The 27,235-nt window shown below is 44.2% G+C and overlaps 1 protein-coding gene across 2 annotated transcripts in view; it reads right to left on the bottom strand.

Annotated features, from left to right (window-relative positions):
* Positions 1 to 5,933, bottom strand: part of Plekha7 (pleckstrin homology domain containing A7) — a 191,768-nt gene extending 185,835 nt beyond the window's left edge. For both annotated transcript variants that reach the window (XM_059268390.1, XM_059268399.1), the window contains exons 1-3: positions 5,835 to 5,933; positions 5,654 to 5,730; positions 5,502 to 5,559 (exon numbers count right to left, since the gene is read on the bottom strand). In XM_059268390.1, coding sequence (XP_059124373.1) covers positions 5,502 to 5,559; positions 5,654 to 5,730; positions 5,835 to 5,917 — 218 coding nt within the window. In that variant the 5' untranslated portion in view covers positions 5,918 to 5,933. The remainder of the gene's footprint in view (positions 1 to 5,501; positions 5,560 to 5,653; positions 5,731 to 5,834) is intronic.
* Positions 5,934 to 27,235: the final 21,302 nt, after the last annotated feature.

Here is a 27,235-nt window from a genome sequence, read left to right as displayed (position 1 = left end):
GAGTAAAGAGTCCATGCCAGGCCCAGGCTCGCTCCCTATGGATCAGGATGTAGCTCTCAGCTATTGCTCCAGCGCCATGCTTGCTCCATGCTCCCTGCCATGAAAATAATGGACTGAACCTCTGAAACTGTAAGCAAGTCCCCAATTAAATGCTCTCCTTTAGAAGAGTTGCTCATGGTCACGGTGTCTCTTCACAAAATACAACAGTGACTAAGACACCTTCCTTCAATAAATTATTCCTGTCCAGGCATTTGATCACAGCGACAGGAAAGAAACTAACTAAGGCAAACATGTACAGCTTTGTCAAAAATTAAAAGAAAAACAAAATACCTCTGTTAAGTATCAGAAACAATCGTTGCATCCTGAAAATACCACACACCTTTCCTGTCCACTGGGGAAACATTCAGCCATGACTCTGTTCTATCTCTCAGACTTTATTGACAAATCCAGAAATTCTCAGTCTAAGAAAGCATGCAGGGCCAGGAAGACAGTTCAGCAAGCAGAAGGTACTCACTACCAACCCTAACAATGACCTGAGTTTGATCTCCCTTCTCCAAGGAACCACATGATGAAATGAGAGAAGAGACTCCCCAGGATTGTCCTCTAACCTCTACACACCCCATGGTACACTACTGCTATGAACAATCCTTTTATACACTATGAATATGGATTACTCTCATTTGCTAATAAAAAGTTGATTGGCTGATAGCTGGGCAGAAAGAGATTGAGCTTGAAAGCCAGACTAGGAGAATGCTGGGAAGAAGGGCAGAGTCAGAGAATCGCCAGCAAATGCAGAAAAGCAAGATGAGAATGTCATATTGAGAAAAGGTACCAAGCCACCTGTCTAAACATAGATAAGAATTACAGGTTGACGGGCGGTGGTGGCGCACACCTTTAATCCCAGCACTCGGGAGGCAGAGGCAGGCAGATCTCCATGAGTTCGAGGCCAGCCTAGGCTACAGAGCGAGTTCCAGGAAAAGCACCAAAGCTTCACAGAGAAACCCTGTCTCGAAAAAACCAAAAAAAAAAAAAAAAAAAAAAAAAAAAAAGAATTACAGGTTAATTTAAGTGTAAGAGCTAGTTAGTAATAAGCCTGAGCTATCAGCCGAACATTTATAATTAATATAAGCCTCTGTGTGGTAATTTGGGAAGTGGCTGCTGGGTATTTGGGAACAGGCGGTTGGGACAGGAAATGTCCAATTACACACTATGGCACACCAACACATATACACACACACAAAAAAAAAAAAACCCACACACTCTTAGAATGTAATAACTTGTTTAAAAAAACATAAATTCTTTAGAAAGCATATAAATGCAAAACTTCATGGGTTGTGGGGCAAGGAGGAAGATAATTAGTCCCAAATCTGGAGGCCTCTTCAGAAATTATCATGTAGAAAACACAGCAGCTACCACAGGATCCCAGCATGTAGACACCAGCAGCCTCTGAGGGTGGGAGCCACTATCAATGTTGCTGTGGGTAGGCCTTGCAGAAAGTATGGGAGGATTCAAATGGGGGGACAGAATTACCAAAGAAGAGTAACAACAGGGATGAAAGCCGGATGCTGGGGACAACAGCCTGGTGTCTTACAGACTGCACAAATCCCAGCTCAAGACTGTACTGCAAACTGCTCACAACCTCTCCTCATTACCCCAATAGGTGACATTGCAATACAGACCTGGACCTCTCCCTCTCGCCTCCACAGAAACTCTGCTCCAGTAACTGCCCAGTCTCTTACCTACACCATCTATTTCTCCTTCTCCCACCAGAACAAAAGATGTTGTACAATCTTCTCCTGAAAAGAGAAAACTCCTCCCTCAACCCACACACTCCGAGCTGTCAGCCAATGTCTGGACTCTTCTTTGCAATAAAACTCCCAGGAAGATGTGATGTGCTTCCTGGACAGGTGTTTCTTACCTACTTTCTCTGCCATGGGCTCCAGTCAGCTATGTACTGGAGGTTCCTGTGACTACACATCCGCTGTGGAATAATTCTCTTGTACACTGTAAAGATTTCTCACTCAAATTGGTTTAATAAAATACTGACTGGCCAGTAGCCAGGCAGGAAGTATAGCTGGGCAACCAAACTAAGGATGATGGGAAGGAGAAAGGCAGAGTCAGGAGTCACCAGCCAGAAGCAAAGGGAACAGGAGAATGAACATGCCATGCTAATAAAGGTACCACCACATGGCAGAACATAAATAAGGAATATGGGTTAACTTAAAATGTAAGAGTTAGCTAGTAACAAGCCTGAGCTATTGGCTGAGCATTTATAATTCATATTTAGCCTCTGAGTCAGTTATTTGGGACCTGGTGGTCGGGACAGGAAACATGCAATTACAACACATCTTCTTACCTTCTCAGTCTCTCCTCTTAAGTTTACCTCTTTACCAACCTCAAACATTGCACGTCCCCAGGCTTAGAACATTATACTAGTTAGTTTCTATAATCAACTTGACACAAACCAGAGTAACCTGGGAAAAAAAGAACCTCAACTGAAGAATTGCCTCTGGTGGGCATGTCTGTGGGAAATTCTCTTGATTGGTGATTGATGTGGGAGGGCCCAGCCTGCTGTGGACCATACTATCCTTAACAGGTGAACATAAGAAAATTGGGCTGGCAAGCCAGAGTGAGTCAATAAGCAGCTTTCCTCCAGGCTTCTGCTTCAATTCCTGCTCTGACTTCCTTCACTGATGAACTGTGACCCGAAGTATAAACTGAAATAAACCCTTTTCTTCCTTAATTTCCTTCACCATGCTCTTGTTCATGGTGTTTATCACAGCAACAGAAAGCAAACCAGGACAGAATTTCTTGGTCTGAACTTGTCCTTGATGACATCATCTACTCCTCATGGCATCATACAACTGTTATCTACAAATGGAGTATCTGCAAATCTCTCTCACTCTCAACCCCAAGCTTCAGATTTATACACCTATATCAACCTTCCTAATGCTGAGACCCTTTAATATAATTCCTCATGTTGTGGTGACACCAACCACAAAATTATTTTCATTCCTATTTCCTAACTGTAATTTTGCTACTGTTATGAACTGTAGTGTAAATATCCATGTTTTCCTACTAGGAGTTGTAATGTAAATATTCATGTTTTCTGATGGTCTTAGGGTGACCCCTGTGAAAGGGTTTTTATACCTCCCTGGGGTCACGACCCACAGGTTGAGAACCACTGATCTATATGCTATATTCCTATCTTAAATGTAAAACAGCAAAATAAGATCTTTTTGTATGTTGTTATTTTTCAAGACAGGGTTCTCTGCTGTCCTGGAACTTGTTCTGTAGACCAGGCTGGCCTCATACTCAAAGAGATCTGCCTGCCTCTCCCTCCCGAGTGCTGGGATCAAAGGTGTGTGCCACCACCGCCTGGCATACATCTTTATTTTTTTTAATCATCTATTCAAGCTTGTTTCTCCCCTAGCCTTCTGATATGGGCACCACCTGTTCAGGTACTCTCACCTCCAGGAGTCATCTGTGTGCATGTGTGTGTACATGTGTACTTGTGTGTTCTTGTGTGTACAGGTGCACATGTGCATGAATGTGTATGTATGTGTGTGCCTGTGAATATAAAAGCCAGAAGCCAAGTCAACCTCATGTGTTGTTTTTCAGATGTCCACCTTGTTTTTTGAGACAGCTCCTCTCACTGGGACCTAAGCTTACGGATTAGGCTAGGATGACTGGCCAGCAAGCCCTAGATTTTCCTGTCTCCACCTCTCCAGAGCTAGGATTACAACTGCATGTGACTGACTACACTGAATTTTTATGGGATCTAACATCAGTCCTCATGCTTGTGTGACAAACACTTTATGAACTATGTCCCTACGAGTCATCTTTGAATGTTCTTTCTCTCAGACAGTATCCAATCCGTTAGAAAGGTCTGTAAACACTACATCCAAAGCACAGCCTGAATCTAACAACTGTTCTCCATTTCTGTGCTCCACTCTCTACTAGAGTCTTCTCTGGACCACAGCCACAGCCTCCTACTGCTCCCCTGCCTCCCTGGCACAGCTGTCCACGCAGACCCCATTCTTCCTAAAATTGCAAAGCATAGCATGCCATTTTTCCTTTAAAAACCTTTGAGTTCTCCCTGGGCTCAGAATATAGCTTATCAGCCATTTACCTCGGTCCAGCTTCATCATTTACCTCCCTACCTGTGACCCCCTTTAGTGCCACTCTCCCTTGGTCACCTTCAAGCCACACGAGCCTCTTTGCTCACTGAACTTGAAGGGTTTTGTGTCTTAAAACATTTTTTCTTAAATGTTTTGCCCCTAGTGGTCATCACAGCAAGGATCCTTCTCATCATTCAAACTTCAAATGTCACCTGCTCAGAAAAAGTCATCACGACCTTCCAATCCAACAAGTCATCCAATCATTCCAAATCGCATCCTCTCGTGTTAGTTTTCTGCACAGCAGTCGCTGCTACCCGCTATTATTATTACTCACTCTTTGTTTCCTTTCCTCCTGCGGGCTTCAAATCAGCGAGCAGGAACAGTGAGCACCTCCCTTCCATAAATCTCATCCATCACTCTCAGCCACTACACAAAAGTCCCAAGCGGGGAAGGAGGCGCGATGACTTTCTTCACATATTCTGATCCAGCTCTGAACAGTGTTTCTAAGTTGGTGGAGAAATGAATTCTGAATCACGGTCCCCCACAGTACACCTAGTGCCAGTCAAACCACCGGCCGGAAGACCTTTGGCTAGTTCATTCATTCGATAAACAAACATTTACCGAGCTCCTACTCTATGCCAGTGGGGCAAAGGATCAAAGGCAAGTTCTGACTCCCAAGAACCACAGGTAGCAGAGCGAGGAACGCGGCAACACAGGCACCTTCCCCGAGCGGGAAAGATTAAGGCTGTACGCGTGTCCCTTATGGCTTCGAGAGCAGATCCACACGGCCCAACAGACCCAAAGTAACTGGTGGGGCAGCACCCCGCGGCTCGGGCGCCAAAGCTCCCACTCTACTAGCCCAGGCAGAGCCGGCAGTCCGCGTTCGTCGGCGTTGGGCGCCCGCCGAAGACTCGCGGTTAGAGTTCCAGGAATCTCATTGGCTGGCCGGGAGCCCCACCCCCATCCCATCCCCGAGGAGCAAGGATGCAGCCGCCGGGGTCGCGCTCCAACTCTCCTTGGCGATCCCGGCCAGCGCGGCCAGACACCACCTTCCACTAGCGTCGCGGCCCCTCTTCCCCCTCCCCCACGCCCAAGCCCTGAGGCCACACTCCCGAGCCACACGAGCCCTACTCCCTGACACCCGCCACTGTGCCCAACGCTTGCCCCGAGGGTAGGCGTGTCCCGGGAGCCGTGGAGTTTGCTGGCTCGGCCGCGGGCTGGCGGGCGGGCGGGACCGGGCCAGGCCCCCTGCGGCGCTGCGAACCCCGGTGCGCAGCCATCCCCGAGCCCGCCACCGTCGGGCACACAAACCCCGAGCGCCCAGCCCGCCAAGGCTGCGGAGGAGCGAGTCAGGTGCGGCCGCGATGCGGGCTTACTCACTCGATGAAGAAGCTCGCGCCCTCCTCCGTGAAGCCCTCCTCCCAGCCGCGCGGCAAGTCTGCGGGAAGGCGAGAAAAGTCGGTCGAACTCGCGCGGCCGTGGCGCCCCCCGCCCCCGTCACCCCACCCCTCCCCCGCTGTCCCCGGGCCCACCTGAGCGGATCATGTGACCCGAGTTGACGGGCTCGCCGGTACGCGGGTGCAGCCAAGTCGTGCAGCGGAGCTGGTCACTGCGGGAGACGTGCACCTGTTAGCGCCACCGCCCCCCACGCCCGCCCCGGGCCCCGGGCCCCCAGCGCCGGACCCTCCCCGAGTGCTGCCGCCCCTCGCGCACTTGATAAAGAAGACGCGGCCGTCCCGACATACGCCGTACGACCAGTGCTCAGGTAGGGTGTCCCGCCCGACCGCTGCCGCCATGTTCGCCCAGCACCAGAGCCCCAGGCCGGGGGAGGGGGGGAGGGGTGAAGGGGCGGGGCAAGGGGCGGGGCGGGGCGAGTGGGAGATAGGGGTACGTGAAGTTGGACAGAGAGTGGGAGGGACAAGAAACAGGGAGCTGGAGTAGCGAGAAGTGGGGGGCAAGGAGTTCGATGGGGACAGGGAAGGGAGGGACAAAACGTGGGGAGGGGTCCAAGAAGTTGGAAAGAGCGAGGCAAAGAGTGGGAAGGGGCAGGGACACGAGCGACTTGGATGCACCCCACCGTGTTCTGTGGTGGCTGCAGCGTGGGCTCCCAGCCTTAGTGACTCGCGGTCTGGTGCCTGAGCCCGAGGTCGCAGCCGGTAACTCCAAAGTTCACTGGGGCAGGGGCCGGCTGGAGCGCTGGGCCCCTCAGCCTTTGTCCCCGAGACCCGCGGGCGATGGAGCAGACTGCCTCACCACCCCCCCCCCACACACACACCCTTGCTTCAGGAAAACCAGCCGACCTGCACGCCGAAACTTCTTTTCCCCGGAAGTGTGCTTCTTTCTTAGCCTAGGAACACCGAACAGATTTCTTGCAGGATTCCGGAGCAGCCTCCAAGGCTTCTGGAAAATAAGTCAAAAGCTTGCCTGTGATTCTAGCTCTGGTAGACTGAAGCAGGAAGATTGCTGCGAGTCGAGAGACAGCCAAAGCTGCTTACGAGAGTTTCAGGACAGCATGGGCTACTATGAGACACTGTCTCAAAAAAACAAAAAGTAAAGAGTGAGGTCTAGGAGGAGCTGTGTGTAGAGTAGGTGGAGTAGCTTCCTTGGAACCTGGCGCACAATGGGTGCTCTAGTAACCGCTAGGGCAATCTTGCATTCATTTTCCCCAGCCCACAGCAGGGACATGGGCCAGGACCAGACTGGTCCTCTCCATGCCCCCACACATCTGAAGCTGCAGGGATCACAGGCTGCCTCTGCCTTCAGTTTTCACAAGTGACAAAAAAGAGGTGCTGTCTGGATCTCCCTGCTCTGGCTTTGGAAGAGCTGTCAGCCCGCAGTCTGTCTGTAACACCTCTTTTAAGTATTCAACTCTTGGGGGAGCTCCTCTGAACCCCCAGAGCAAAGGAGACCCTTCTGCTCCCTTAACTCACTTGTTTGCACCTAATTGACGTTTGTGTGTTTACTGTTTTGTTCTCCCAAAAACTAAATGTGTCAACTGGAAAGAGAAGGGGCCTTGGTCTGCCCCAAACTACAGGGGCCTGGGTGCCTGAACAATTCTGGTGCATGCTTTCAGTAACTCCTCGAAGGGAGAATGGGAAACACTCAGACACCCTGTCCTGTCACACTGCAAGTGGGTGGAGCAGGAAGCTAGGCTCCTGGGCAAGGGTCAGGCCAGCCTTGCAGGGACACAAGCTGCAGGTCTGAAGAGGCTGACCTCAGAGTGTGACTCAGAGTGGGCACCGAAATGAGAGAGGTGGGGGTAGGATGGACCCTGAAGGAGGCACAGCTGGAGCAGGCCAGATGAACCTAACCAAGTGCAGGGCGACCTGTGGGAGGGGTGTGGAGTGCTAGGAAGAGCTTAAAAGGATCCTTCCTCTGCAGCAGTTAATGCGGAGAGAGTTGCTGTGTGATTGGGGATGCAGGGCCTTCTGTCTCTGACCCAGTTCTTGACCAAATGAACATAGAAAAATAGCGTCTTTGTTATTAAACACTGATTTAAAAACAATATATTAAATGGGCAAGGATATGAACACACAGTTAATAGAAATGAAACACAAGTGGCTTTTAAGTAAATGGGAAGATAATTGACCATTGCATAATATCAAGTATACAAATGAAAATTACGGTGGAATTCTATTTTGTAGATGTTGGATTGGATTTAAAAAAAAAAGTTCTTGTTCATTGCTGCTGGGACTATAAAATGATTCTGCCTCCTTGAAGGCAATTTGGCAGCAGCTGTTACAAGTAAATACACATTGCTTTGACCAGGCAACTCCACCACCAGGAGATACCCTGCAGGAAATGTTACATCCTTTTGGTGTGGCTCAACGGTTGAGAGTGCATACTACCGTTGAAGAGGACCTGGGTCCAGTTCCCAGTACCTATTTGGTGGGTCACAAACTTTTTGCACTCCTGTCCCAAGGGATCTTATGCCTTCGTCTGAACTCTGAGCACACTGCACACATGTAGTGCACATGAATGCATGCAGGCAAAATGTATATACATAAAATAAAAAATATTTTTAAAAAATATTTTAATCATGTGCTACCATATGTCTCTGAAAGTGTACTCATGAGGAGTTACTCCAGAAAATTAGATGTTTTTATTTCCTCATAAAAATGTGTGTATGATCATTTACAGCAGCTTCATCTATAAGGGCAAAAACTAAAAATGGCCTCCTAAGGGTGGGTGGTTAAATAACCAGTCCATCTCTGATACCACAGAATTTGGCTTCACAACAAAAACTTGACACACAGCCATGTGGGTGGATCTCAAGATGTTAATAACAGGGGCTGGAGAGATGATTCAGCAGTTAAGAGCACTGGCTGCTCTTCCAGAGGACCTAGGTTCAATTCCCAGCACCCACATATCAGTTCACAACTGTCTGTAACCCCAGTTCCAGGGGATCTGACACCCTCACACAGACATGCAGGCAGGCAAAACACCAATGCATATAAAATAAAAAGAAATAAATCTTTTTTAAAAATTAAAAAAAGAAAGCCAAAGTGCTAGTTAGTTGTTTTTTTTTTTTTTTCCTTTTTTTTTTTTTTTTTTTCTTTGAGACAGGGTTTCTCTGTGTAGCTTTGCGCCTTTCCTGGAACTCACTTGGTAGCCCAGGCTGGCCTCGAACTCACAGAGATCCGCCTGTCTCTGCCTCCTGAGTGCTGGGATTAAAGGCGTGCACCACCACCGCCCGGCGCTAGTTAGTTTTTTAAAAAAAAATGTTCATACCAGCTAGGTGGTGGTGGCGGCATGTGCCTTTAATCCCAGCATCGAGAGGCAGAGGCAGGTGGATCTCTGAATTTGAGGCTAGTCTGGTCTAAACAGCTAGTTCCAGGACAGCCAGGGCTACACAGAAACCCTGTCTTGAAAAAACAAAAGCAAACAAAAGAGATCTTAGTACCAAGTTTTCAAAGAGCAAAGTCAGCCTTAAAAAAATCACATTTGATTTTACAGCATTCTCAAAATCCAATACCCAATATTGATTTTAAAAATTCATTAGTGCTGGGCATGGTGGCACATGCCTTTAATCCCCAGCACTAGAGAGGCAGAAGCAGGTGGATCTCTGAGTTCAAAGCCAGCCTAGTCTACAGAGTGAGCTCCAGGACAGTCAGGAGTACATAGAGAAACCCTGTTTCACAAAACAAAAAACAGGAGGCTAGAGAGATGGCTAGATGTCTCAGTGTTTAAGAGCACTGTCTGCTCATCTGAAGACCCCAAGTTTGATTCCCAGCCCACATGGCCACTCACAACCATCAAACCCCAGTTCCATGGGATCTGATGCTCTCTCTGGCCTCTGAGGGCACTGAATGCACATGGTGCATAGACATACATGCAGGCAAAGACACCTATATACATTTTTTAAAATATTTTTTGTCTTGTTTTATTTTTTTTAATCTTTTTTTGTTTTGTTTTGTTTTATTTTGCTTCTTTTCAAGACAGCGTTTCTCTGTATAGCCCTGGCTGTCCTAGAACTTGCTCTGTAGACCAGGCTGGCTTCGAACTTGCAAAGATTCACCTGCCTTTGCCTCCTGAGTGTTGGAATTAAAGGTGTGTGCCACCACTGCCCTGCTCATTTGAAAAAAAAAAAAAGTAAAACATTACTAAGAGTACAAATAAATAATAACTGGATGGCCAGTGAGTGTGCAGAGGAACTGTGTCTCAGATACTTTAGCAGGGGTGTAAGGTGATTTAGCTACTCAGTTTGGCAGTTTAATTTTTTAAAGAATTATTTTCGGTTGGGTGGTGGTAGCCCATGCCTTTAATCCCAGCACTCGGGAGACAGAGGCAGGTGGATCTTTGTGAGTTCAAATCTGGTCTACAAATCAAATTCCAGGACAACCAGAGTTGTTACAAAGAGAAATCCTGTCTCCAAAAACAAAACAAAGAAAGAAGAAGATTTATTTTGTATGTGTATGGGTATTTTGCATCTATGTCTGTGTACCATATACATGCAGTGACCTTAGAGGCCAGAAGCCTGTTGTGGAATATTAGTTGAATATAGGCGGACTTTTCTTTCCCACCCGCCAGTTCTCAAATAACCTACATGGAGACTTATTATTTATAAATACTTGGCCAGTAGCTCAGGCTTATTACTAACTAACCCATTTTAATTAACCCATTAAATTAACTCATTTCCATTGATCTATATGCTGCCACATGGCTTGTAGCTTTACCTGTCCTCCGGCATGTCTTGCTCCCTCTATGTCTCCTGGCGACTCCTCTGATTCTGCCCTTCTTCACCCTAACATCCTCAGTTTGGTTGTCCCGCCTATACTTACTGCCTGGCTACCGGCCAGTCAGCTTTTTATTAAACTAATTGGAGTGACAAATCTTCACAGTGTACAAAAGGATTATTCCACAGCAGTTGAAGATGTGTTATATTTGTTTATGCTGTGGAACATTTATTGAATAATGCAAAGATGTGTTGCATTCTTTTATGTTGCATTTGTTTAACTCTGTGAAGCTGTGTTACTTTGCCTGCCTGAAACACCTGATTGGTCTAATAAAGAGCAAAATGGCCCATAGCAAGACAGGAGAGGGATAGACAGGATTATCAGAGAAGAGAAAATAAATAAAAGGAGAAAAAGAGCAGAGAGAGGAATGAGGAAAGGAGAAAAGAAGGAGAGGAAGATGCTGGGGACCAGCCACCCAGCCACCTAGCCAGACACAGAATAAGAAGGAAGTAAAAAATATACAAAAATAGAGAAAGGCAAAAGCTCAGAGGCAAAAGATAGACGAGATACTTTAAGTTAAGAAAAGCTGGCTAGAAAGCTAGACAGTGGTGGTGCATGCCTTTAAGCACTTGGGAGGCAGAGGCAGACAGGTCTCTGTGAGTTCAAGGCCAGCCTGGTCTACAGAAGGAGTTCCAGGACAGCTAAGGCAGCACAGAGAAAGCCTGTCTCGAAAAAATCAAAAAAAAAAAAAAAAAGAAAGAAAAAGAAAAGAAAAGCTAGCTAGAAGTAAGTCAAGCTAAGGCCAGGCATTCATAAGTAAGAATAAGTCTCCGTGTGACTATTTGGGAGCTGGGTGGTGGGTCCCCAAAGAGTCAAATAGTAAAAATAACAAACAGCAGAAGCCAGCATCAGATCCCCTGGAACTGGAGTTATAGACCATTGCTAGCTGCCGATGGGTGCTAGGACTTGAACCCAGGAAGAACAGCAATGCTCTTAACCACTGAACCATCTCTCCAGTCCCCTAAATATAATCTAAAATATTTTATTTTTTAAAATTACAGCAACAAAGGGTTGGGGAGGTAACTCAGTGATCACTTGACAGCGCTTGCCTGGCTGAGGCAGGAGAATCAGGCTTGAATCAGAATTCAAGCTAGCCTGGGCTACATTTCAAGACTTTGTCTCAAAAACAAAACAACAACAATAATAAAACATAGTTGTGTAAGTCACAATTATGATGGTGAAAAATCACAGAACTTTGCAGAGAAATGATGCATGACAACTTCAACTTCATTTCATATTTAAATGTATAAATATTAAAAACAACAGTAAAGCTATACATATAGTCTGTAAAATTTAGAATTTCTTTTATTTTTGGTGTTGTTTTTTTGTTTTGTTTTTGTGTATTTGTTTGTTTGTTTGTTTCAAAACAGGGTTTCTCCGTGTAGCCCTGACTGTCCTGGAACTAGCTGTGTAGACCAGGCTGCCCCTGAACACGAAGATCCACCTGCCTCTGTCTCCTAAGTGCTGGGACTAGAGGTGTATGCCACCACCGCCCGGCCCTTCTTCTTCTTAAAATATGTGGGTGTGAATGCCTATGGAGGCCATGGATGCTCAAATTCTTTTTTTTTATTATTATTATTTAAGACCTTTATTAACAGGTGCTTGCAGTTTGTTGACTTTTTTTTTCCAACGGGCAAAAAGCAAGCACTTAAGGTCTTCAGAGATGCTCAAATTCTAATTCAGGTCCTCTGGAAGAGTAGGGAATTGCTCTTAACCACTGGGCTATCACTCTGGAGGTAGAAACTCTTGCAAGTACTAGTAACATAACCCAGCAAATTGTTGACAATTTATGCTGTATATTCTAACTCTGCATACCCCAGACGGTAGCTGTTGACACATGAGTTACAGCTGATCTACACTCTGAGGTGAAATGCCCTCTCCATGTGAAACTCACACCAGGTCCAGCATGGTGTTCCACATCAATAACCCAAGCACTTGGAAAGTGCAGCCAGGAGGATGGAGAGTTCAAAGCCAGACTACCGAGGGAGCTTGAAGCCACCCTGTATCATACTGCACCCCCGCCCCCTAAAAAAAGTGTAGGAACTGAGGAGCTAGCTCAGTGATAAAGTATTTGTCTAGCATATATGGGTCTCTGATCCGTCCCCAATACAATGAGAGAGACAGACAGACAGAAAACATAACCTTTGTGGATCATTTCTTTGTATAGATACAGACCTTACTGCCCCTTAGAATTACCTGGGAGTTTTAGAAAAAACAAAAACAAAAAACTGCCTGGACCTCACCAACAACTGGTGGTGTTGAGTGACTGTGGTGTTATTGAACCCTCCCCAGTTATTTCTAATGTAGAGCTAGTTAAGAACCACTACACACTTTTTCACATTTCCCTCTCTGTGATTAAGGAGAGGCCCTTCAGAGGCTAAGAATTGACATATAAGTCTGGATTCAGAGAGGCCATGTCATTCCATCCTAGACTGATGGGATTAATCCAAATAAAAAGTGATGTTTCCCCAGCCCATGTCTGGTCATGGAAATCTGAGTAAGAAAAACAAATAATGAACATTAAATATTTCTATATGTTCTTCACCTGAGTTTATTTAACAGTACTTGAGCTGGTCCTGTGGGGATGCGGTTTAAGATAGCTCGAACACATAGAAGTTTGAGTGTTTTGAGGTGGACAAAATAAGAGTTTTTGTCTCTGTTTTTAGAAGAGGATACTGAAGCCCTCAGAGAGGGTAAGTAGATTGTCCAAAGCCACATGGCTTAGTATGTAAAGAAGTCCAGTCCAGGGCTTCTTAAACTTTTATACTTGCAACCCCTTTTGCCTGAATATTTTTGTTTGTTTGTTTTTGTTTTTGTTTTTGTTTTGTTTTTCCGAGACAAGATTTCTCTATATAACAGTCCTGGTTGTTCTGGAACTCGCTCTGTAGACCAGGCTGGCCTCGGCCTCCCGAGTGCTGGGATTAAAAGTGTGCACCACCACCACCTGGCTTTGCCTGAGTCATTTTTATGCAGCACCAAATACATAGATATATAAGATAGATATACAATAAAAATGTTACTGGTAATAAGTCATAAACTTATTTTACTTATTGATTTATTTTGGTTTTTTGAGACAAAGTTTCTCTGTGTAACTAATGGCCCTAGCTGACCTGGTACTCGCTCTACAGATCAGACTGGCCTCAAACTCACAGAGATCCTCCTGCCTCTGACTCTAGAGTGCTGGGATTAAAGTTATGTGCCACCACTGCCTGGCCATAAACTTATTTTAAAGTGATTATTTGGTATACTTATAATTTTAGTATTTATTAAAGACAAAGATGAATTTGTATATTAATGAGATGGGTGTGTTATTTATTTTTACATAAAAATTCCATCTTGGCTGAGAATCTACAATGTTTTTAAGGATAGTGTGAATTTATAGTTGTTGCTGCTGCTTTACATGAATTCATAATGCAAACTGAGAGAATGATATTTAAGACCTTTTCAGAAGTTGTAAATTCTGTTCCAATCCCAAGCCAAAATTCATTTAATGATTTTGTTATGAAACCTAAGTCAGAACTCAAATAGCAGTTTTTAAAACCAGAAATTCCAGGGCTAAAGAGATGGCTAAGTGGTTAAAAGCACTGGTTGAACTTCTAGGGGACTCAGGTTCAATTCCAGTACCCACATGGCAGCTCACAACCCTCTGTTATTGCTAACTGGGAGGCCATCCTCCAGGCAGCACCAGGGTGTGCAAAAGGGCTAGACTTTTTCTATCTGAGGGGTAAATAAGGAAACACACACTTTCTGATGGTAACTTGTTCTTTCACTTCATCTTGAAAAAATCCTCTCTGAAAATCTCTTGCTGTCTTTCCTGCCTACCTGCTCATCTTCTCTCCTCAGCTCCCTTTACACACCCATACACACTCATTCACATTGTACAGCTCCTTACACAGCAGCTCTCTCATGCTCACACACAAACACACACACACACACACACATTCACACCCCTCCTTTTTCATCTGTCACACTTTTCTCTCTGCCTATTCAGCTATATCCCTCACTCAGCTCTCTCTCTCTCTCTCTTTCTCTCTCTCTCTCTCTCTCTCTCTCTCTCTCACACACACACACACACACACACACACTTCAACACTTGTTCTTCTCTGAAATGTGTTACATTTTCAGGGTCTCATCCATTCTTATAACACATGATAAGTCACACAGTGTCTCTCAGGCTTGGTAGGTCACATTGACTGGCCAGTGAGTAATGCTTGGCCGTACACATAGCTCTTTCACAGATGGAAAGTAACACTGAAATTCAGGACTTAACAATAACAGTTAGTTGGCTGAACCTTGAGCCTGTAACATAAACTGAGGTTGGGAGTACGTGCAGAAAGCCAACTATTACAGGGGGTTATGTCTACCAAAGTTGCTTCAAGCCTGACCTTGATTTAACAATAAACGCCTGGGATCTTGTCTTTGTGTATTTTCTGCAGGGGCAGCTTAGTCTATTTTTAATTTGCTCTGAAATCTAAAATTAGCTGTCTTTGTGACTGAGAATATACTGTTACTTTCCTGTGTCAATTAAGAAAAATATTCTGGTATTATTTCTATTCATCAGAATAATACAGCTTAAGCAGAAATCATCTTCCTGACCATCCACAGCTATAAGTGTGCCCAAAGGATGGCATATTTTCATGGGATAAATATACAAGCAGTGGGGAGAATACTCATAGCTGTTTTTAGGGAAGAAATGCAGTGGCACATGAGAGAAATTACGGACAGGAGCAACCAGTCATTTACAGTCAGTAACTCCACGGCTTTGCTAAGTGGGGCTCCCCTACAGAGAATTATTCATCTGGTAGGTCCACCTATTGAACACTAGTTGTCACCTGCTGTATACTCTCACGGCCTCTGGTAAAGTCATTGCTACCAGCAGCTCTCGGCAATCTGTAACTTTCTTTGCTGGCCTTTGTGGGCACATACCTGTTTGGTTGGAACCTCCAGCTTGCCTTTGCATGATCCAGAAAGCCCCATTCCTGTCTCTGTCTCTCTCCAAACTAGCCACTCAGAGAATCTCTGAACAAAGGGAAGGCACCAAAAAGCCCAGTTCTGCACTCTTGGTGGCTTCTGCAGCTTCCTCCCCTGAAGTTGCCAGCTGCCCATGTCCTCACCTAAAGTGGTCAGCTTTTGACCTTACTTGGGTATAAACCCAGATTGTGATGGACATGTCATCACCCCTTGCGTACAACCTAGATAAGCTCCTTGCTTTAGTTTGGGCATATGGCTTCTCCAGCCTTGATCTCAGGGACTGGAGAACCCGCCCAGGAGTTGCCTTGCTGAAATAAACCTGTTGTTTTACTTTTTCAGTTTTGTTTGATATGGCTTACTGCATCGGCAGAGAAACCTATTATCAGGGTACAGAAAACCTATTAATACATGCAGGCAAAACACCTTTACATGTAAAATAAAATATTTTTTTTAATTTCTTTATGTGTATGAATGTTTTGTGCGCATGGATGTCTGTGTACCACATGCATGCCTGGTGCCCATGGAAGTCAGAACAGGGGGCATCAGATCCCCTGGAACTGGAGTTATGGATGGTTGTAATTCCCTAAAATAAAATTTTATATCAAATATTCTAACACAATACAACCCAAAGATATGCTATTTTGACACTTGCATCTTGAGGGATGAGTCCTAGGAAAATATTAAAATCTTTGTTTCCCATGGTTAAACCATTACATCTCTCTCAGAGCAGAGAACAGTATGTACAGTAGCAATACTGCAGTTCATAACTGAGTAGCCTGGACTCTGAACCAAGTGTTTCAGGCAGTGTTGGTTGGCATTGCATGGCACAATGGCACACACAGTTCAAAGTGCTCATGATGTGTGTTCAGAACCATGTAGGCAGAAGTTTCTCTGCTGCCTGCCTGTTCCCAAATACCTGGCAGCCGCCTTCTTAAATAATTGACTCTGAGGCTTAATATTACTTATGAATGCTCAGCCAGTAGCTCAGGCTTATTAGTAACTAGCTCTTACACTTAAATTAACCCATAATTCTTATCTATGTGTAACCACATAGCTTGGTACCTTTTCTCAGAGCAGCATTCTCGTCTTGCTTCCCTGTGTCTGGCTGGTGACTCCTGACTCCACCCTTCCTCTTCCCAGAGTTCTCCTAGTCCGGTCACCCTGCCTATACTTCCTGCCTGGCTACTGGCCAGTCAGTGTTTTATTAAACCAATTCAAGTGATAAATCTTTACAGTGTACAAGAGCATTATCCCACAGTATTTCCACTTTATTGTCTAATTAAGAAGGAAGGTTTTCACCTTAATATAGTAAAACAAAAACAGTTATTAAGTAAGAATTATAGTAACAATATCCAATTCGTTTGCACTTGACAAAATTAGAGAAAATACTTAATTATCTATCTTATCTTGGTGAGTCTAAAGTTTTATATCTAATTTACTTTCTATTAAAACTAAGGAAAACTATAATTATAACTACTTAGTCTTCAACTCCATCAAAGACTCCAGAAAGATGTAATGTTGCCTAATGACAGGGACATCAGGCTGCACAAACAGTCACCCAAAGTTCCTCTGCAACATTGGGGCATCCATCTTCACCCTACAGGACTACCATATATGACAGACTTATCTGTGAAGCAGGATTTTTGCCACCTTGTCTTGGCAAAGTTATGCAGTCTCTTTTGTGTCCTGCTTGTACAGCATACTGTCAGCAGTCGAGGCAAGGGCACTTTCTTTGCCCACATGGCTAGCTTTTGCCATAAAAAAAACAAACTACATATGGAGTTTTTTCAATGCCCGTCATCCTCCTTGAAGTAATTGGTGCTGTCAGGAGCAGACATGTCTCACTGTTGAGAAAAGTCTAAGTTCTTAAAACATTTTAAATGCCATATTCTGTGGGTCTTTGAAGTGTTTGAAGATTGCCTATCCATCTGATATATATATATATCTCTGTATGACCTTGAAAACATACCTAACATGACTATAAGTGTGCTATTATAAAGGACTATTAATCTGTATTTCTTAATTATATATTACATTTTAAATGAGCTACATAAACATAATAACCTAAACAAGAGTAGAAATATACATATAGTTTAACAAAATTAACTTCAAATTTGTATCAATAAACTAAAATCCATACTGTGTAAAATATGTAAGATTAACAGTTGTTTTTTGGATTAAAGTAGATTTAATAATCTACCATTTTCACCCATCATTTCTGTATCATATCCCCCATTCTTCTTTTAGAAAGAGACTGAAGCCAGGCAGTGGTGGTGCATGCCTTTAATCCCAGCACTCGGAAGGCAGAGCCAGGTGGATCTCTGTGAGTTCAAGGCCAGCCTGGGCTATAGAGTGAGTTCCAGGAAAGGTGCAAAGCTACACAGAGAAACCCTGTCTCAGGAAAAAAAAAGAAAAAGAAAGAAAGAAAGAAAGAAAGAAAGAAAGAAAGAAAGAAAGAAAGAAAGAAAGAAAGAGATTGACTATGACCAATAACAATTTGTAACCAAACTCCCTAAACAAAAACAAACATCCATAATCTGTTTTTTTGAATGTGGGCATAGTTTTCTAGGCTACTTCATGCTGATTGGGGGCACTGTGAATCTTATGGGGACCCTGCGAAAGTTTAGGATTACTGTCAAGGCCTGATCTATGAGGCTGGATCATCTCAGCCAGCAGCCTCGAAGCCTTTCTGGATGTAGAACTCAGAGGAAACTGCAGCAGAGGTGCTCTGAAATGTTGGATCATCTGGGTCATCCATTCCCATTAGATATTTTTCAGGGAATCTTCCTCAAACAAACCTGAGTTTTCTTAACCCAGAATGAATCTAGAGCCTCTCATTTCCTGTGGAAACAAAAGTATAACCTCTTCTCTAAAGTAACATATCTTTTGACTTAAATTTTGAAATCAAGACATTTAAAAAATATATAGGTTGGATTAATTCAGCAACACAATCAAATGTCTCTTAGCAGCTGTTGCTCCTTCCTCAGCTGTCAAACAATTCAAAGACAACACAATAACATACAGTATCCAGACTCTCTGTGTATTTTCCATCTTTTTGTGACTTTTTTATATTACTTCACTCCCTTTTTAAGGACTTTATTATTTTAAAACTATACAAAAAATTATATATTTCTTTTTACGACTATCTGTACCTTCTCTTTAGTCTCCCAAGCCTATGTATATTTTTTAACACATGTAACCTGCTTAGAGTTTTTTTTCTGTTTTTGTTTTTTAATCTGTCTTTACTGCATATCTCTATCTTTTTCTGACCACATGAGCATTTAAGCTGCTACGTGGGCATGGCTAGGACTAAAGCTGTGGCTTTAGTGGTTGGCTTTGCCCCAATCCTTGGTTCCTTGAGAAGCTAGTCTTATGGCGGAGGCACATTTACCACCAGCTCTGAAAGCTATGTTTACTGCTCCAAATCTGAGAAGTTTTTGGGTCCATGCTGCCACCAAGTAGTGTGCCATCCACTGCTCATAAACTCCATTTAAGTATTTGGTAGCAGGGCCTCTTAAAAGAGCCACATGGTTTTTACCACTAATGCTGAGTCAGGAAGCCATCTCTTAAGGGAGCTGTGTCTCTGCTCGATGCCAGCAAACAGAGCCTACCAGAGAAAAGACGGTTACCAAGAAGTTGACTCTGTTTTTTCTGTATTTAGAATCCTTTTTTTTAAAGCTTTTTTAGTCTCTATGTGGATTATGTACCCCACGTTGGGTGCCACATATAGGCAGAAATTTCTCTCCCACCTGCTTGTTCCCAAATACCCGGCAGCTGCTTCTTAAATAATTAACTCTGAGGCTTAATATTACTTATGAATGCTCAGCCAGTAGCTCAGTCTTATTAGTAACTAGCTCTTACACTTAAATTAACCCATAATTCTTCTCTATGTTTAGCCACATGGCTTGGTACCTTTTCTCATTATGGCATTCTCATCTTGCTTCCTCTATGTCTGGCTGACAACTCCTAACTCCTGACTCCTCTTCCCTGAATTCTCCTAGTCTGGTCACTCTGCCTATGCTTCCTGCCTAGCTACTGACCAATCAGTGTTTTATTAAACCAATTCAAGTGACAAATCTTTACAGTGTACAAGAGCATTGTCCCGCAGCAGGACCAAGGCTGTGATGAGGTCACATGATGCCACATGGGCAAGAGCTTGCAGACACACTTCAGAATTACTACACATTTGGTTTTAAATAATTTTTGGTGGCTCTGTACTCAGAAACCTTTTACTGTTTCCACCCTTTTATGACACTCAGACTGTTATTCAACTCCACATGAGGTCATGACTCACAATTTGAGAAGCTGGGGTCTAGGCTTGGACCCCTCTCAAGATAGCTTCCGTGAGCCTTTGCCTACATAACTGTCTCAGGACAAATCACCAACTATGGTAAATGTAGTTTTCTTCCCAAAGGCTCTTTCCCTTGACCAGGCCTAGTGCTGGACTCTGTTGCTGAGCCTAGCACTGTCTCATTATCTTAAGTGCACAGTAATCCATGTTCAAACGTGAGTCCAAATGTGACTTGGAACTGACATGGCGGCTCAAAGCTGTGATTCCAGCTGTAATTTCAGGAGACTGAGACAGGAGGATCTTGAGTTCCATGTCAGTGTGAGCTGCAATAGTGAGACCCTGTCTCAAATAAACAACAAAAACATGATTGTGTCAACTGTGAGACCAAAATGAGCCATCTTAGAAATAAGACCAAAATGCCTTCACCCAAAAACTAAGGCCTAAGATTTCTCCTTCTAGGAATAGGCCAATAGTTACTGAAACAAGTCAGTCCAGATTCCAGAAACCAGGAAGTGTAAAAGTACAGAGTCATAAGGTAGTCACAAGGTAATGCCTGCCGGACTATGGAATGTCCTCTCCCTGGTTTCCAGGGTAACTGACCATAAAAATGCCCCCACCTGAGGGCAGCCAATGAGAAATGGTGGTGGGCAACCACTCCCTTAGAAGTAAGATTAAGCCATGATTTCTAGAAAGCCCGTAGAAGCGAGCCGATCAGAATTGTACCCATACTAGCACCCCTAAATGATGTAACCTTGTGATTTTTCCCTTTAAAAACTGAGCTTGCAGACAGGTGGGCACTTCCTCCAGCCTCCACTGTGTTGGATGTATTGGACGAAGTCCCTGCCTAGGCTTGTATTGCTTTTGGATATCCCAGAATTAAACCTTGCTTTTGCATTCCGGCATGCTCGTCTTTGGTGGTCTCTCTGGGGGTCACGATCTGGGCACAACATCAACCAAATATGTGTGAGAGAATTTTCTATTTCCAGGTAAGCAATAATCCATCACTACTATATGTGAAAGGTATGCTTTCTATCTAGGGACAGCACAGCCTGGTGGCTTTAGAGTCTGCCCAGCCCTGTGACTCCACATATTTCTCTCCTCACCAAACTGTGGGGCATGGTAGCAGACTGCAAAATCCTAGATCTTTGTTGGCCCACGCATCCTGGTTCCCACATCTGGAGCTCTCACTATGGGAACAAGGACTTAGGAATGAGTCTTTTCAACATGGGAAGACAAGAAGATACAATCACTGTGGAAGCCTCAAGATAGGACACAAATAGAGCTGTCCCTTTCCAGGTGCCCAATAAGTCCCCCACCTTTCCCACTTGCTATGAAACTCTCCTAGAAGATTTGAAAGTTCCCACTGTCGTGAATCAGTCCCACCAGGCTATTGAAGGTCGTCTCAGCTCTCAACCCAGGCAATGTACTATTCTTCACTGCTCTGGTGTGATCAGCTGTATTTCTGTTGCCGTTTTTCATTTAAAATCCCTTTCCATGGCTCAGTTGGGAGAATGCTTGCCTAGTTTGCATGAAGCCTTGGTTTCAATCCATGGCACCACAAAAAAAAAAAAAAAACTAGGCATGGCAGCACATACCTAATCCCAGTACTTAAGAGGTTGAGGTAGAAGGATCCAGAGTTCAAGGTCTTCCTTGGCTACACAAGAGTTCAAGGCCAGGCCAAGACACATGAGATTCTATCTAAAAAAATACAAAATCCTACCCTTTCCTAAGAAACTGTTGTGTTAGTCCAATAGTCAGAGACACATAAGGGAGGAAAGAGAATGAAAATAAGCATCTTAGTCAGGGTTCTCTGGGGAACTAGAAAGAGAAAAAGGATACAGAAGGGGAGGGTGTGGGGGATGATTTCTCCTTAATCCTAGCTATATGGGAGGCTGAGGCAAGAAGATTGCTTAAGCCAAGGAGGTTAAGGTCTGGCAGAGCTGCATGGTGACTCCTATCTCCAAAAATTAATTAGCTAAGGTGAAGATTGTGTGTCCTCATGTCTTCCTGCAGCTCCTCCAGTCTCAGCTTTCCTGTCCTTCTGCATTCATTTTCCATTTAGGTTCAGCAAAAAGCTAAAATCTCTGTCTCTGTCTCTCTCTCTCTCTGTGTGTGTGTGTGTGTGTGTGTGTGTGTGTGTGTGTGTGTGTGTGTGTTTCTCTCTTTCAATTATAAATAAAGTATAAAGAAAAATTTTTTTCTCATTTTTTTTACACATACATTGCCCACATAATATCCTGGGACCACCTAACCCACCCATTCCCCAATACTGTATATATTTCCACGGCTGGGGATGAGTTGAGGTAGGGAGCTTGACTAGCTCGTGTTAGGACCTGGGTTCAATCCCCACCCCACAAAACAAAACAAAAAGATGGATTTCCTGTGAACAAGAGCATCCTCCCATATGAGCAGTATAAGCCTCAAAGATTAAAACCAGGCTTTTTTTTTTTTTTAAAGGATGCTCTTTCTCATAGTACCTCCTTAGCCTCATACTTCCTTCCAGCCAATAGCAGTCAGCTCCCTGAAGCAGACAGTGAACACAAACTTCCTAACTTCTACCCTCTAACCTGTTTGTTTGACTGACACAGGTTCTCACTATGTAGTCTTGGATGGCCTGTAGCTCACAGAGATCCTCCTGCCTCTGCTTCCTAAGTGCTGGGATTAAAGGTGTCCTCTACCAGGCTGGCTTCCCTCTAATCTTAAAGTTGCCTCATGTATCCAATGTTGTCAGCAAAAGCATTCTGGAGGAACCTGCTCTCACTAGGCCCTGTCCTTTTCCAATCATGCTCCGCCGGCTCCGTGGAGCCATCACTCAAGAGACATCCTCCGTACCCTGCTTTGCTTCTTTGGTGTCCTGTTCTTGACCAAGGAGTTCCCCTCCCTTCCTTCCCCTACTCCTCCACAGGTACACATCCAGCACACACTGCCTTTCCAGACCCTCCTAACGTCTTCTAGACCATTCTTTGTTAAGAGGAAAAGAGAAAGCTGAGAGCCCCAGACACCTCTTAGCAGGCTGGTATACTCTGTTGTCACTTCTCTGCTTATGAGTCAGTCAGCTTTCCAGATTCACAAGGAACTACAAAACAATAAGTGTGACACATTGTACAGGAGAGTGGAGTGGCCCTGGAGTTCTCCGAGCTGTGATCCTGTGCAGTATGTGCTGTCTGTCATACTGTTTCAGTGACTACAGATTCCAGAGCACCATGCCCAGATCATCTGCAAACATCACCAAGGCACAGTCTACAAAGTCCAATGACTGTTTTGGAAGCACTTCACATTAGACAAAAACAGAAGTCCCTAATGCCTTTTCATATAAAAGGTCCTGCTTTGCAACTCCTCTCTCGTGGGAATCAATGGAACACAATAGAAAGTCTTAGCCATACCTTGCTAGACACTGGAGACAGGTCATAAGAAAGGTGACCTTGGAGCCAGGTGTGTAGGTGGTTGTCTGTCTCCCAGCACTACAGAGACTCAGACAGGAAGATTACAAGTTTAAGGCAGCCTGGGCTACCTAAAAGGATGCTGTCTGCAGACATCTTTGAGTGATTTCATTTCATCCTGTACAAACATCTTAGAGTGACTTCTACAAAATAAGATGACTATAGTGTCACTAGATGGTATTTTATGGTACCATCACCATGTCTGCAGTCTGTTAGAGAATGGAAATCAGCAATGTGTGAACATTCTTTTTTTTTTTTTTTTTTTTTTTTTGGTTTTTCGAGACAGGGTTTCTCTGCGTAGCTTTGCGCCTTTCTTGGAACTCACTTGGTAGCCCAGGCTGGCCTCGAACTCACAGAGATCCGCCTGGCTCTGCCTCCCGAGTGCTGGGATTAAAGGCGTGCGCCACCACCGCCCGGCCCTCTTTTTTTTTTTTTTTTTTTTTTTTTTTTTTTTTTTTTTTTAATGCCGAATGCTGTTTATTGAAGGAGGGAGGAGGTCTTAAATACAGGCTTATAGCACAATGGGAGAACCTGGAGGGCAGAAGTTCGCTATGATGTTTTACAATCTTGCATCTAAGCTGTTAACACCCATTATGCAGGATACACAGACAAGGAACTTCCCTTAAGCATTCAGGAGGGTGGAACCCAGCAGGGAATTAGCATAGGGAGGATATCAAGGTCAAGGTCAGCAAGCAAGGCAACAGTTACCCAAAACAGGGGCCAGGACCCTACAGGTCCCCCTTTTACTAAAAAATGAGCTTCTGACTTAGGTTGCATGGGACGTCAGCAGGTCACCTTACCTGTCATTGGAGACGCCTGCCCAGGCCACACAGGTGCTCTGTCTTAGGTTGGTGAGCACCCCCCAGGTATTACCCGTCTCTGAATACTCATTATCATTCAGGCTCAATCGTATGTGAGCTGCAGAGTTAACTGCTGCCAAAGATCTCAAAGTGGCACTGGGCTTGTAATCTGTGTGTTTGACACAGAAAAGACCAACAGAGGTCCTATCCCACCCAGAGCCAGTAGGCTAAAGGCAACTGAGCCATTCCCTTCCTTAACGAGCCTTACTGCAAAATGGAGTCCTTGTAAGATGGTATCCCAAAAGCAAATGGAACTTGAGTTTATAAATTTATAATTTTCAAAGCCAATTGAAATGTATATAAATATTGAATTAAATTTATCATGCCCAATAGAATGAAAGATTAACTAACTGTGGTAGCTACTTTTGCTGCCAGGGTCTCCAATGTGCTAGCTGTAGTAACCAATTATGAAATGTTAATCCCAGAAACAGTAGCAGCGGTGGCCACCATTGCTATAACAGCAACAACGGCAGCAGCGAACATTCATTTTTTTTATGTTTTTAAGATTTATGTGCTGGTGTGTGTGTGTATGTGTACACATGAGCGTGGTGCCTATGGAGGCCAGAAAGGGCTGTCAGATTCCTGGAGCCCCCACCTAATGTGGGTGATAGCCTAACCTGGGTCTTCTGGAGGAGAGCAAGCACTCTTTGCCCTCAGTTGTTTTTATTTTTAATTATGTGCATGTAAGTACTGGCATCCTCTTGGAGACTGTTGGATCCTGTGGAGTAGCTGAAGTTTTGAATCACCTAATATGGGTGCTGGGAGCCAAACTGAGGTCCTCTGCAAGAGCAGTTCATACTCCTAATTGCTGAACCATCTCTACAGCCCCCAGTAATGTTCTTAAAACAAACCCTGCTATGGTATTTGCTGGACATTTTCTGTTTGTGCACAGTCTAGTATGGTCATAAATGTCACGGATGAAGAATCATGTGGTGGGCTGGAAAGATGGATCACTGGCTGCTTTTGTAGACAACTTAGGTTCACATACCAGTATCCACATGATAGGTCACAACTGTCAATAAATTCAGTTTTAGGGATTCTGACACCATTTAGACACATAAATAAATTGTGGGGGACCAACCCCACTTTTCCCCCATGGTACTGTTGACTAAGGAGAAGTGAGAAATATAGAGGGGAGAGAGACAGAAACACAGGATAGCCTCGGGAGGGCCTGGATCAAAACTCGCCAGCCCCTTCTGTCTCTTTCTAAAGGGCTATTTATAGAAATGCCAAGGGGTGGAGCAAAAGACCTCCCCCTAGCACAGCCAAGTGCAGACCCTTCCAAACACCTGGTAACCATGCGTGTGGTCAATCCATCCCCTTATGCAGCCCTGCTGGGTAAAGCCAGCTCAGATCTCACTAGGAAACCTCTGTGGGCTCCACAATAAATCTTTTTCCTAAAGGTTATTTTTTAAACAAGTCATATGGACACTGTATTAGTTACTTTGCCACTGCTGTGATAAAACATCATGACCAGGCTGGAGAGATTGCTCAGTGGTTAAGAGTGCTGGCTGCTCTTCCAAAGGACCTACGTTCAATTCCTAGCACCCACATAGCAGCTCACAACTGTCTATAACTACAGTTCCAGGGCATCTTACACCTTCACACCAATGCACATAAAATAAATTTAAGTAAATTATATAAAACAAAACATCATGACCATTTTAATAAAGGAAGGCTTTATTTTGGGCTTATGGTTTCATTACCAGCACTGGGAGGCTCATGCCTTTAATCCATGCACACTTGGGAGGTAGAGACAGGTATATAAGGTGATGGAGACAGGATCTCAGCCCCCCTTTAGATCTGAGGATCCCTTTAGATCTGAGGATCCGGAGAGATAGGAAATCACTAGTGGAGCAGGGCAGTGGTGGCACACACCTTTAATCCCAGCACTTGGGAAGCAGAGCCAAGCAGATCTCTATGAGTTTGAGGCCAGCCTGGTCTACAGAGATAGATCCAGGACAGGCACCAAAGGCACACAGAGAAACCTTGTCTCAAAACCTCCCCCCCCCCAAAAAAAAAGAAATCACATTTGCTTCTCTGATCTTTCAGGTTATTACTCCAATATTTGACTCCTGATTTTTATTGATAGGATTAATTAGGATCGCATTACATATGGTGCCCAACATGCGGCAAGAATTTCCACATAAAGCCTGAAAAGGCTTTAAAAGGAATTCTAAACACACAAAAACAAAGTCAAAACTTGGCTTCTTGGTAGCTGCTTTTTCTTGGGTAGGTTCTGTTTGCTAGCTGCAAGCAGAGGTGTAACTCCTTTAAGAGACAGCTTCCTGACTCAGTGCTAGGGGCAAAAATGTTGCAGCTCTTTTAAGAGGCCCTGCTACTACCTGGGTGGTGATGGTGCACACCTTTAACCCAGCACTTGGGAGGCAGAGGCAGGCAGATCTCTGTGAGTTCGAGGCCAGCCTGGTCTATAGAGTGAGTTCCAGGAAAGGTGCAAAGCTACACAGAGAAACCCTGTCTCAAAAAACAAAACAAACAAACAACAAAAAAAAAGAGGCCCTGCTACCAAACACTTAAATGGGGTTTAGGAGCAGCAGGCAGTGTGCTGCTCAATGGCAGCATGGACCCAGAAGCTTCCCAGAGTTGGGAGGTAAACATGGCTCTTGCCAGTGCCTCTACCATGAAGCTGGGCTCTTAGGGAACCAGGCAGGGCAGAGCCAGTCACCAGAGCAGAGGTGGAGGTTCTATCCATCCACACCACTTAGCAGTTTAAAGGCTCATGTGTTCAGAAAAAGATAGAGATATGCAATAAAGACAGCTTCAGACCAAAAAAAAAAAAAAAAACTGTAAATGGTTCACAGTATGTTTGAAAAATGTGCATAGGCTTGGGAGAGAGAAGAGAAAGGTTAGAAAGAGTCATAGATTTAAAAAATGATTTAAAAATAATAGTAAAGTCCTTAAAAGGGAATAGAGTAATAAAAAAATATGACAAGCCACATAAAGATGGAAAATATAGAGTCTGGACTCACATTTTATTGTGTTGTCTTTGGATTTTTTAACTGTTAATGGGCAAATGATAACTACTGAGAGACATTTGATTGTGAAAGCTACTAAATCAAACCAACTTATATATTTTAAAAATATCTTGTAGCCAGGCGGTGGTGGCGCACACCTTTAATCCCAGCACTCGGGAGGCAGAGCCAGGCGGATCTCTGTGAGTTCGAGGCCAGCCTGGTCTACAGAGTAAGTTCCAGGAAAGGCGCAAAGCTACACAGAGAAACCCTGTCTCGAAAAACCAAAATAAAATAAAATAAATAAAAATATCTTGACTTCAAAATTTAAGTCAAAAGATATG

Source organism: Peromyscus eremicus, chromosome 1, assembly GCF_949786415.1.
Source record: "Peromyscus eremicus chromosome 1, PerEre_H2_v1, whole genome shotgun sequence".
Lineage (NCBI taxonomy): Eukaryota > Metazoa > Chordata > Mammalia > Rodentia > Cricetidae > Peromyscus > Peromyscus eremicus.
The sequence above is the reverse complement of the archived record's forward strand: the minus strand, read 5'-3'. Positions and strand labels throughout refer to the sequence as shown.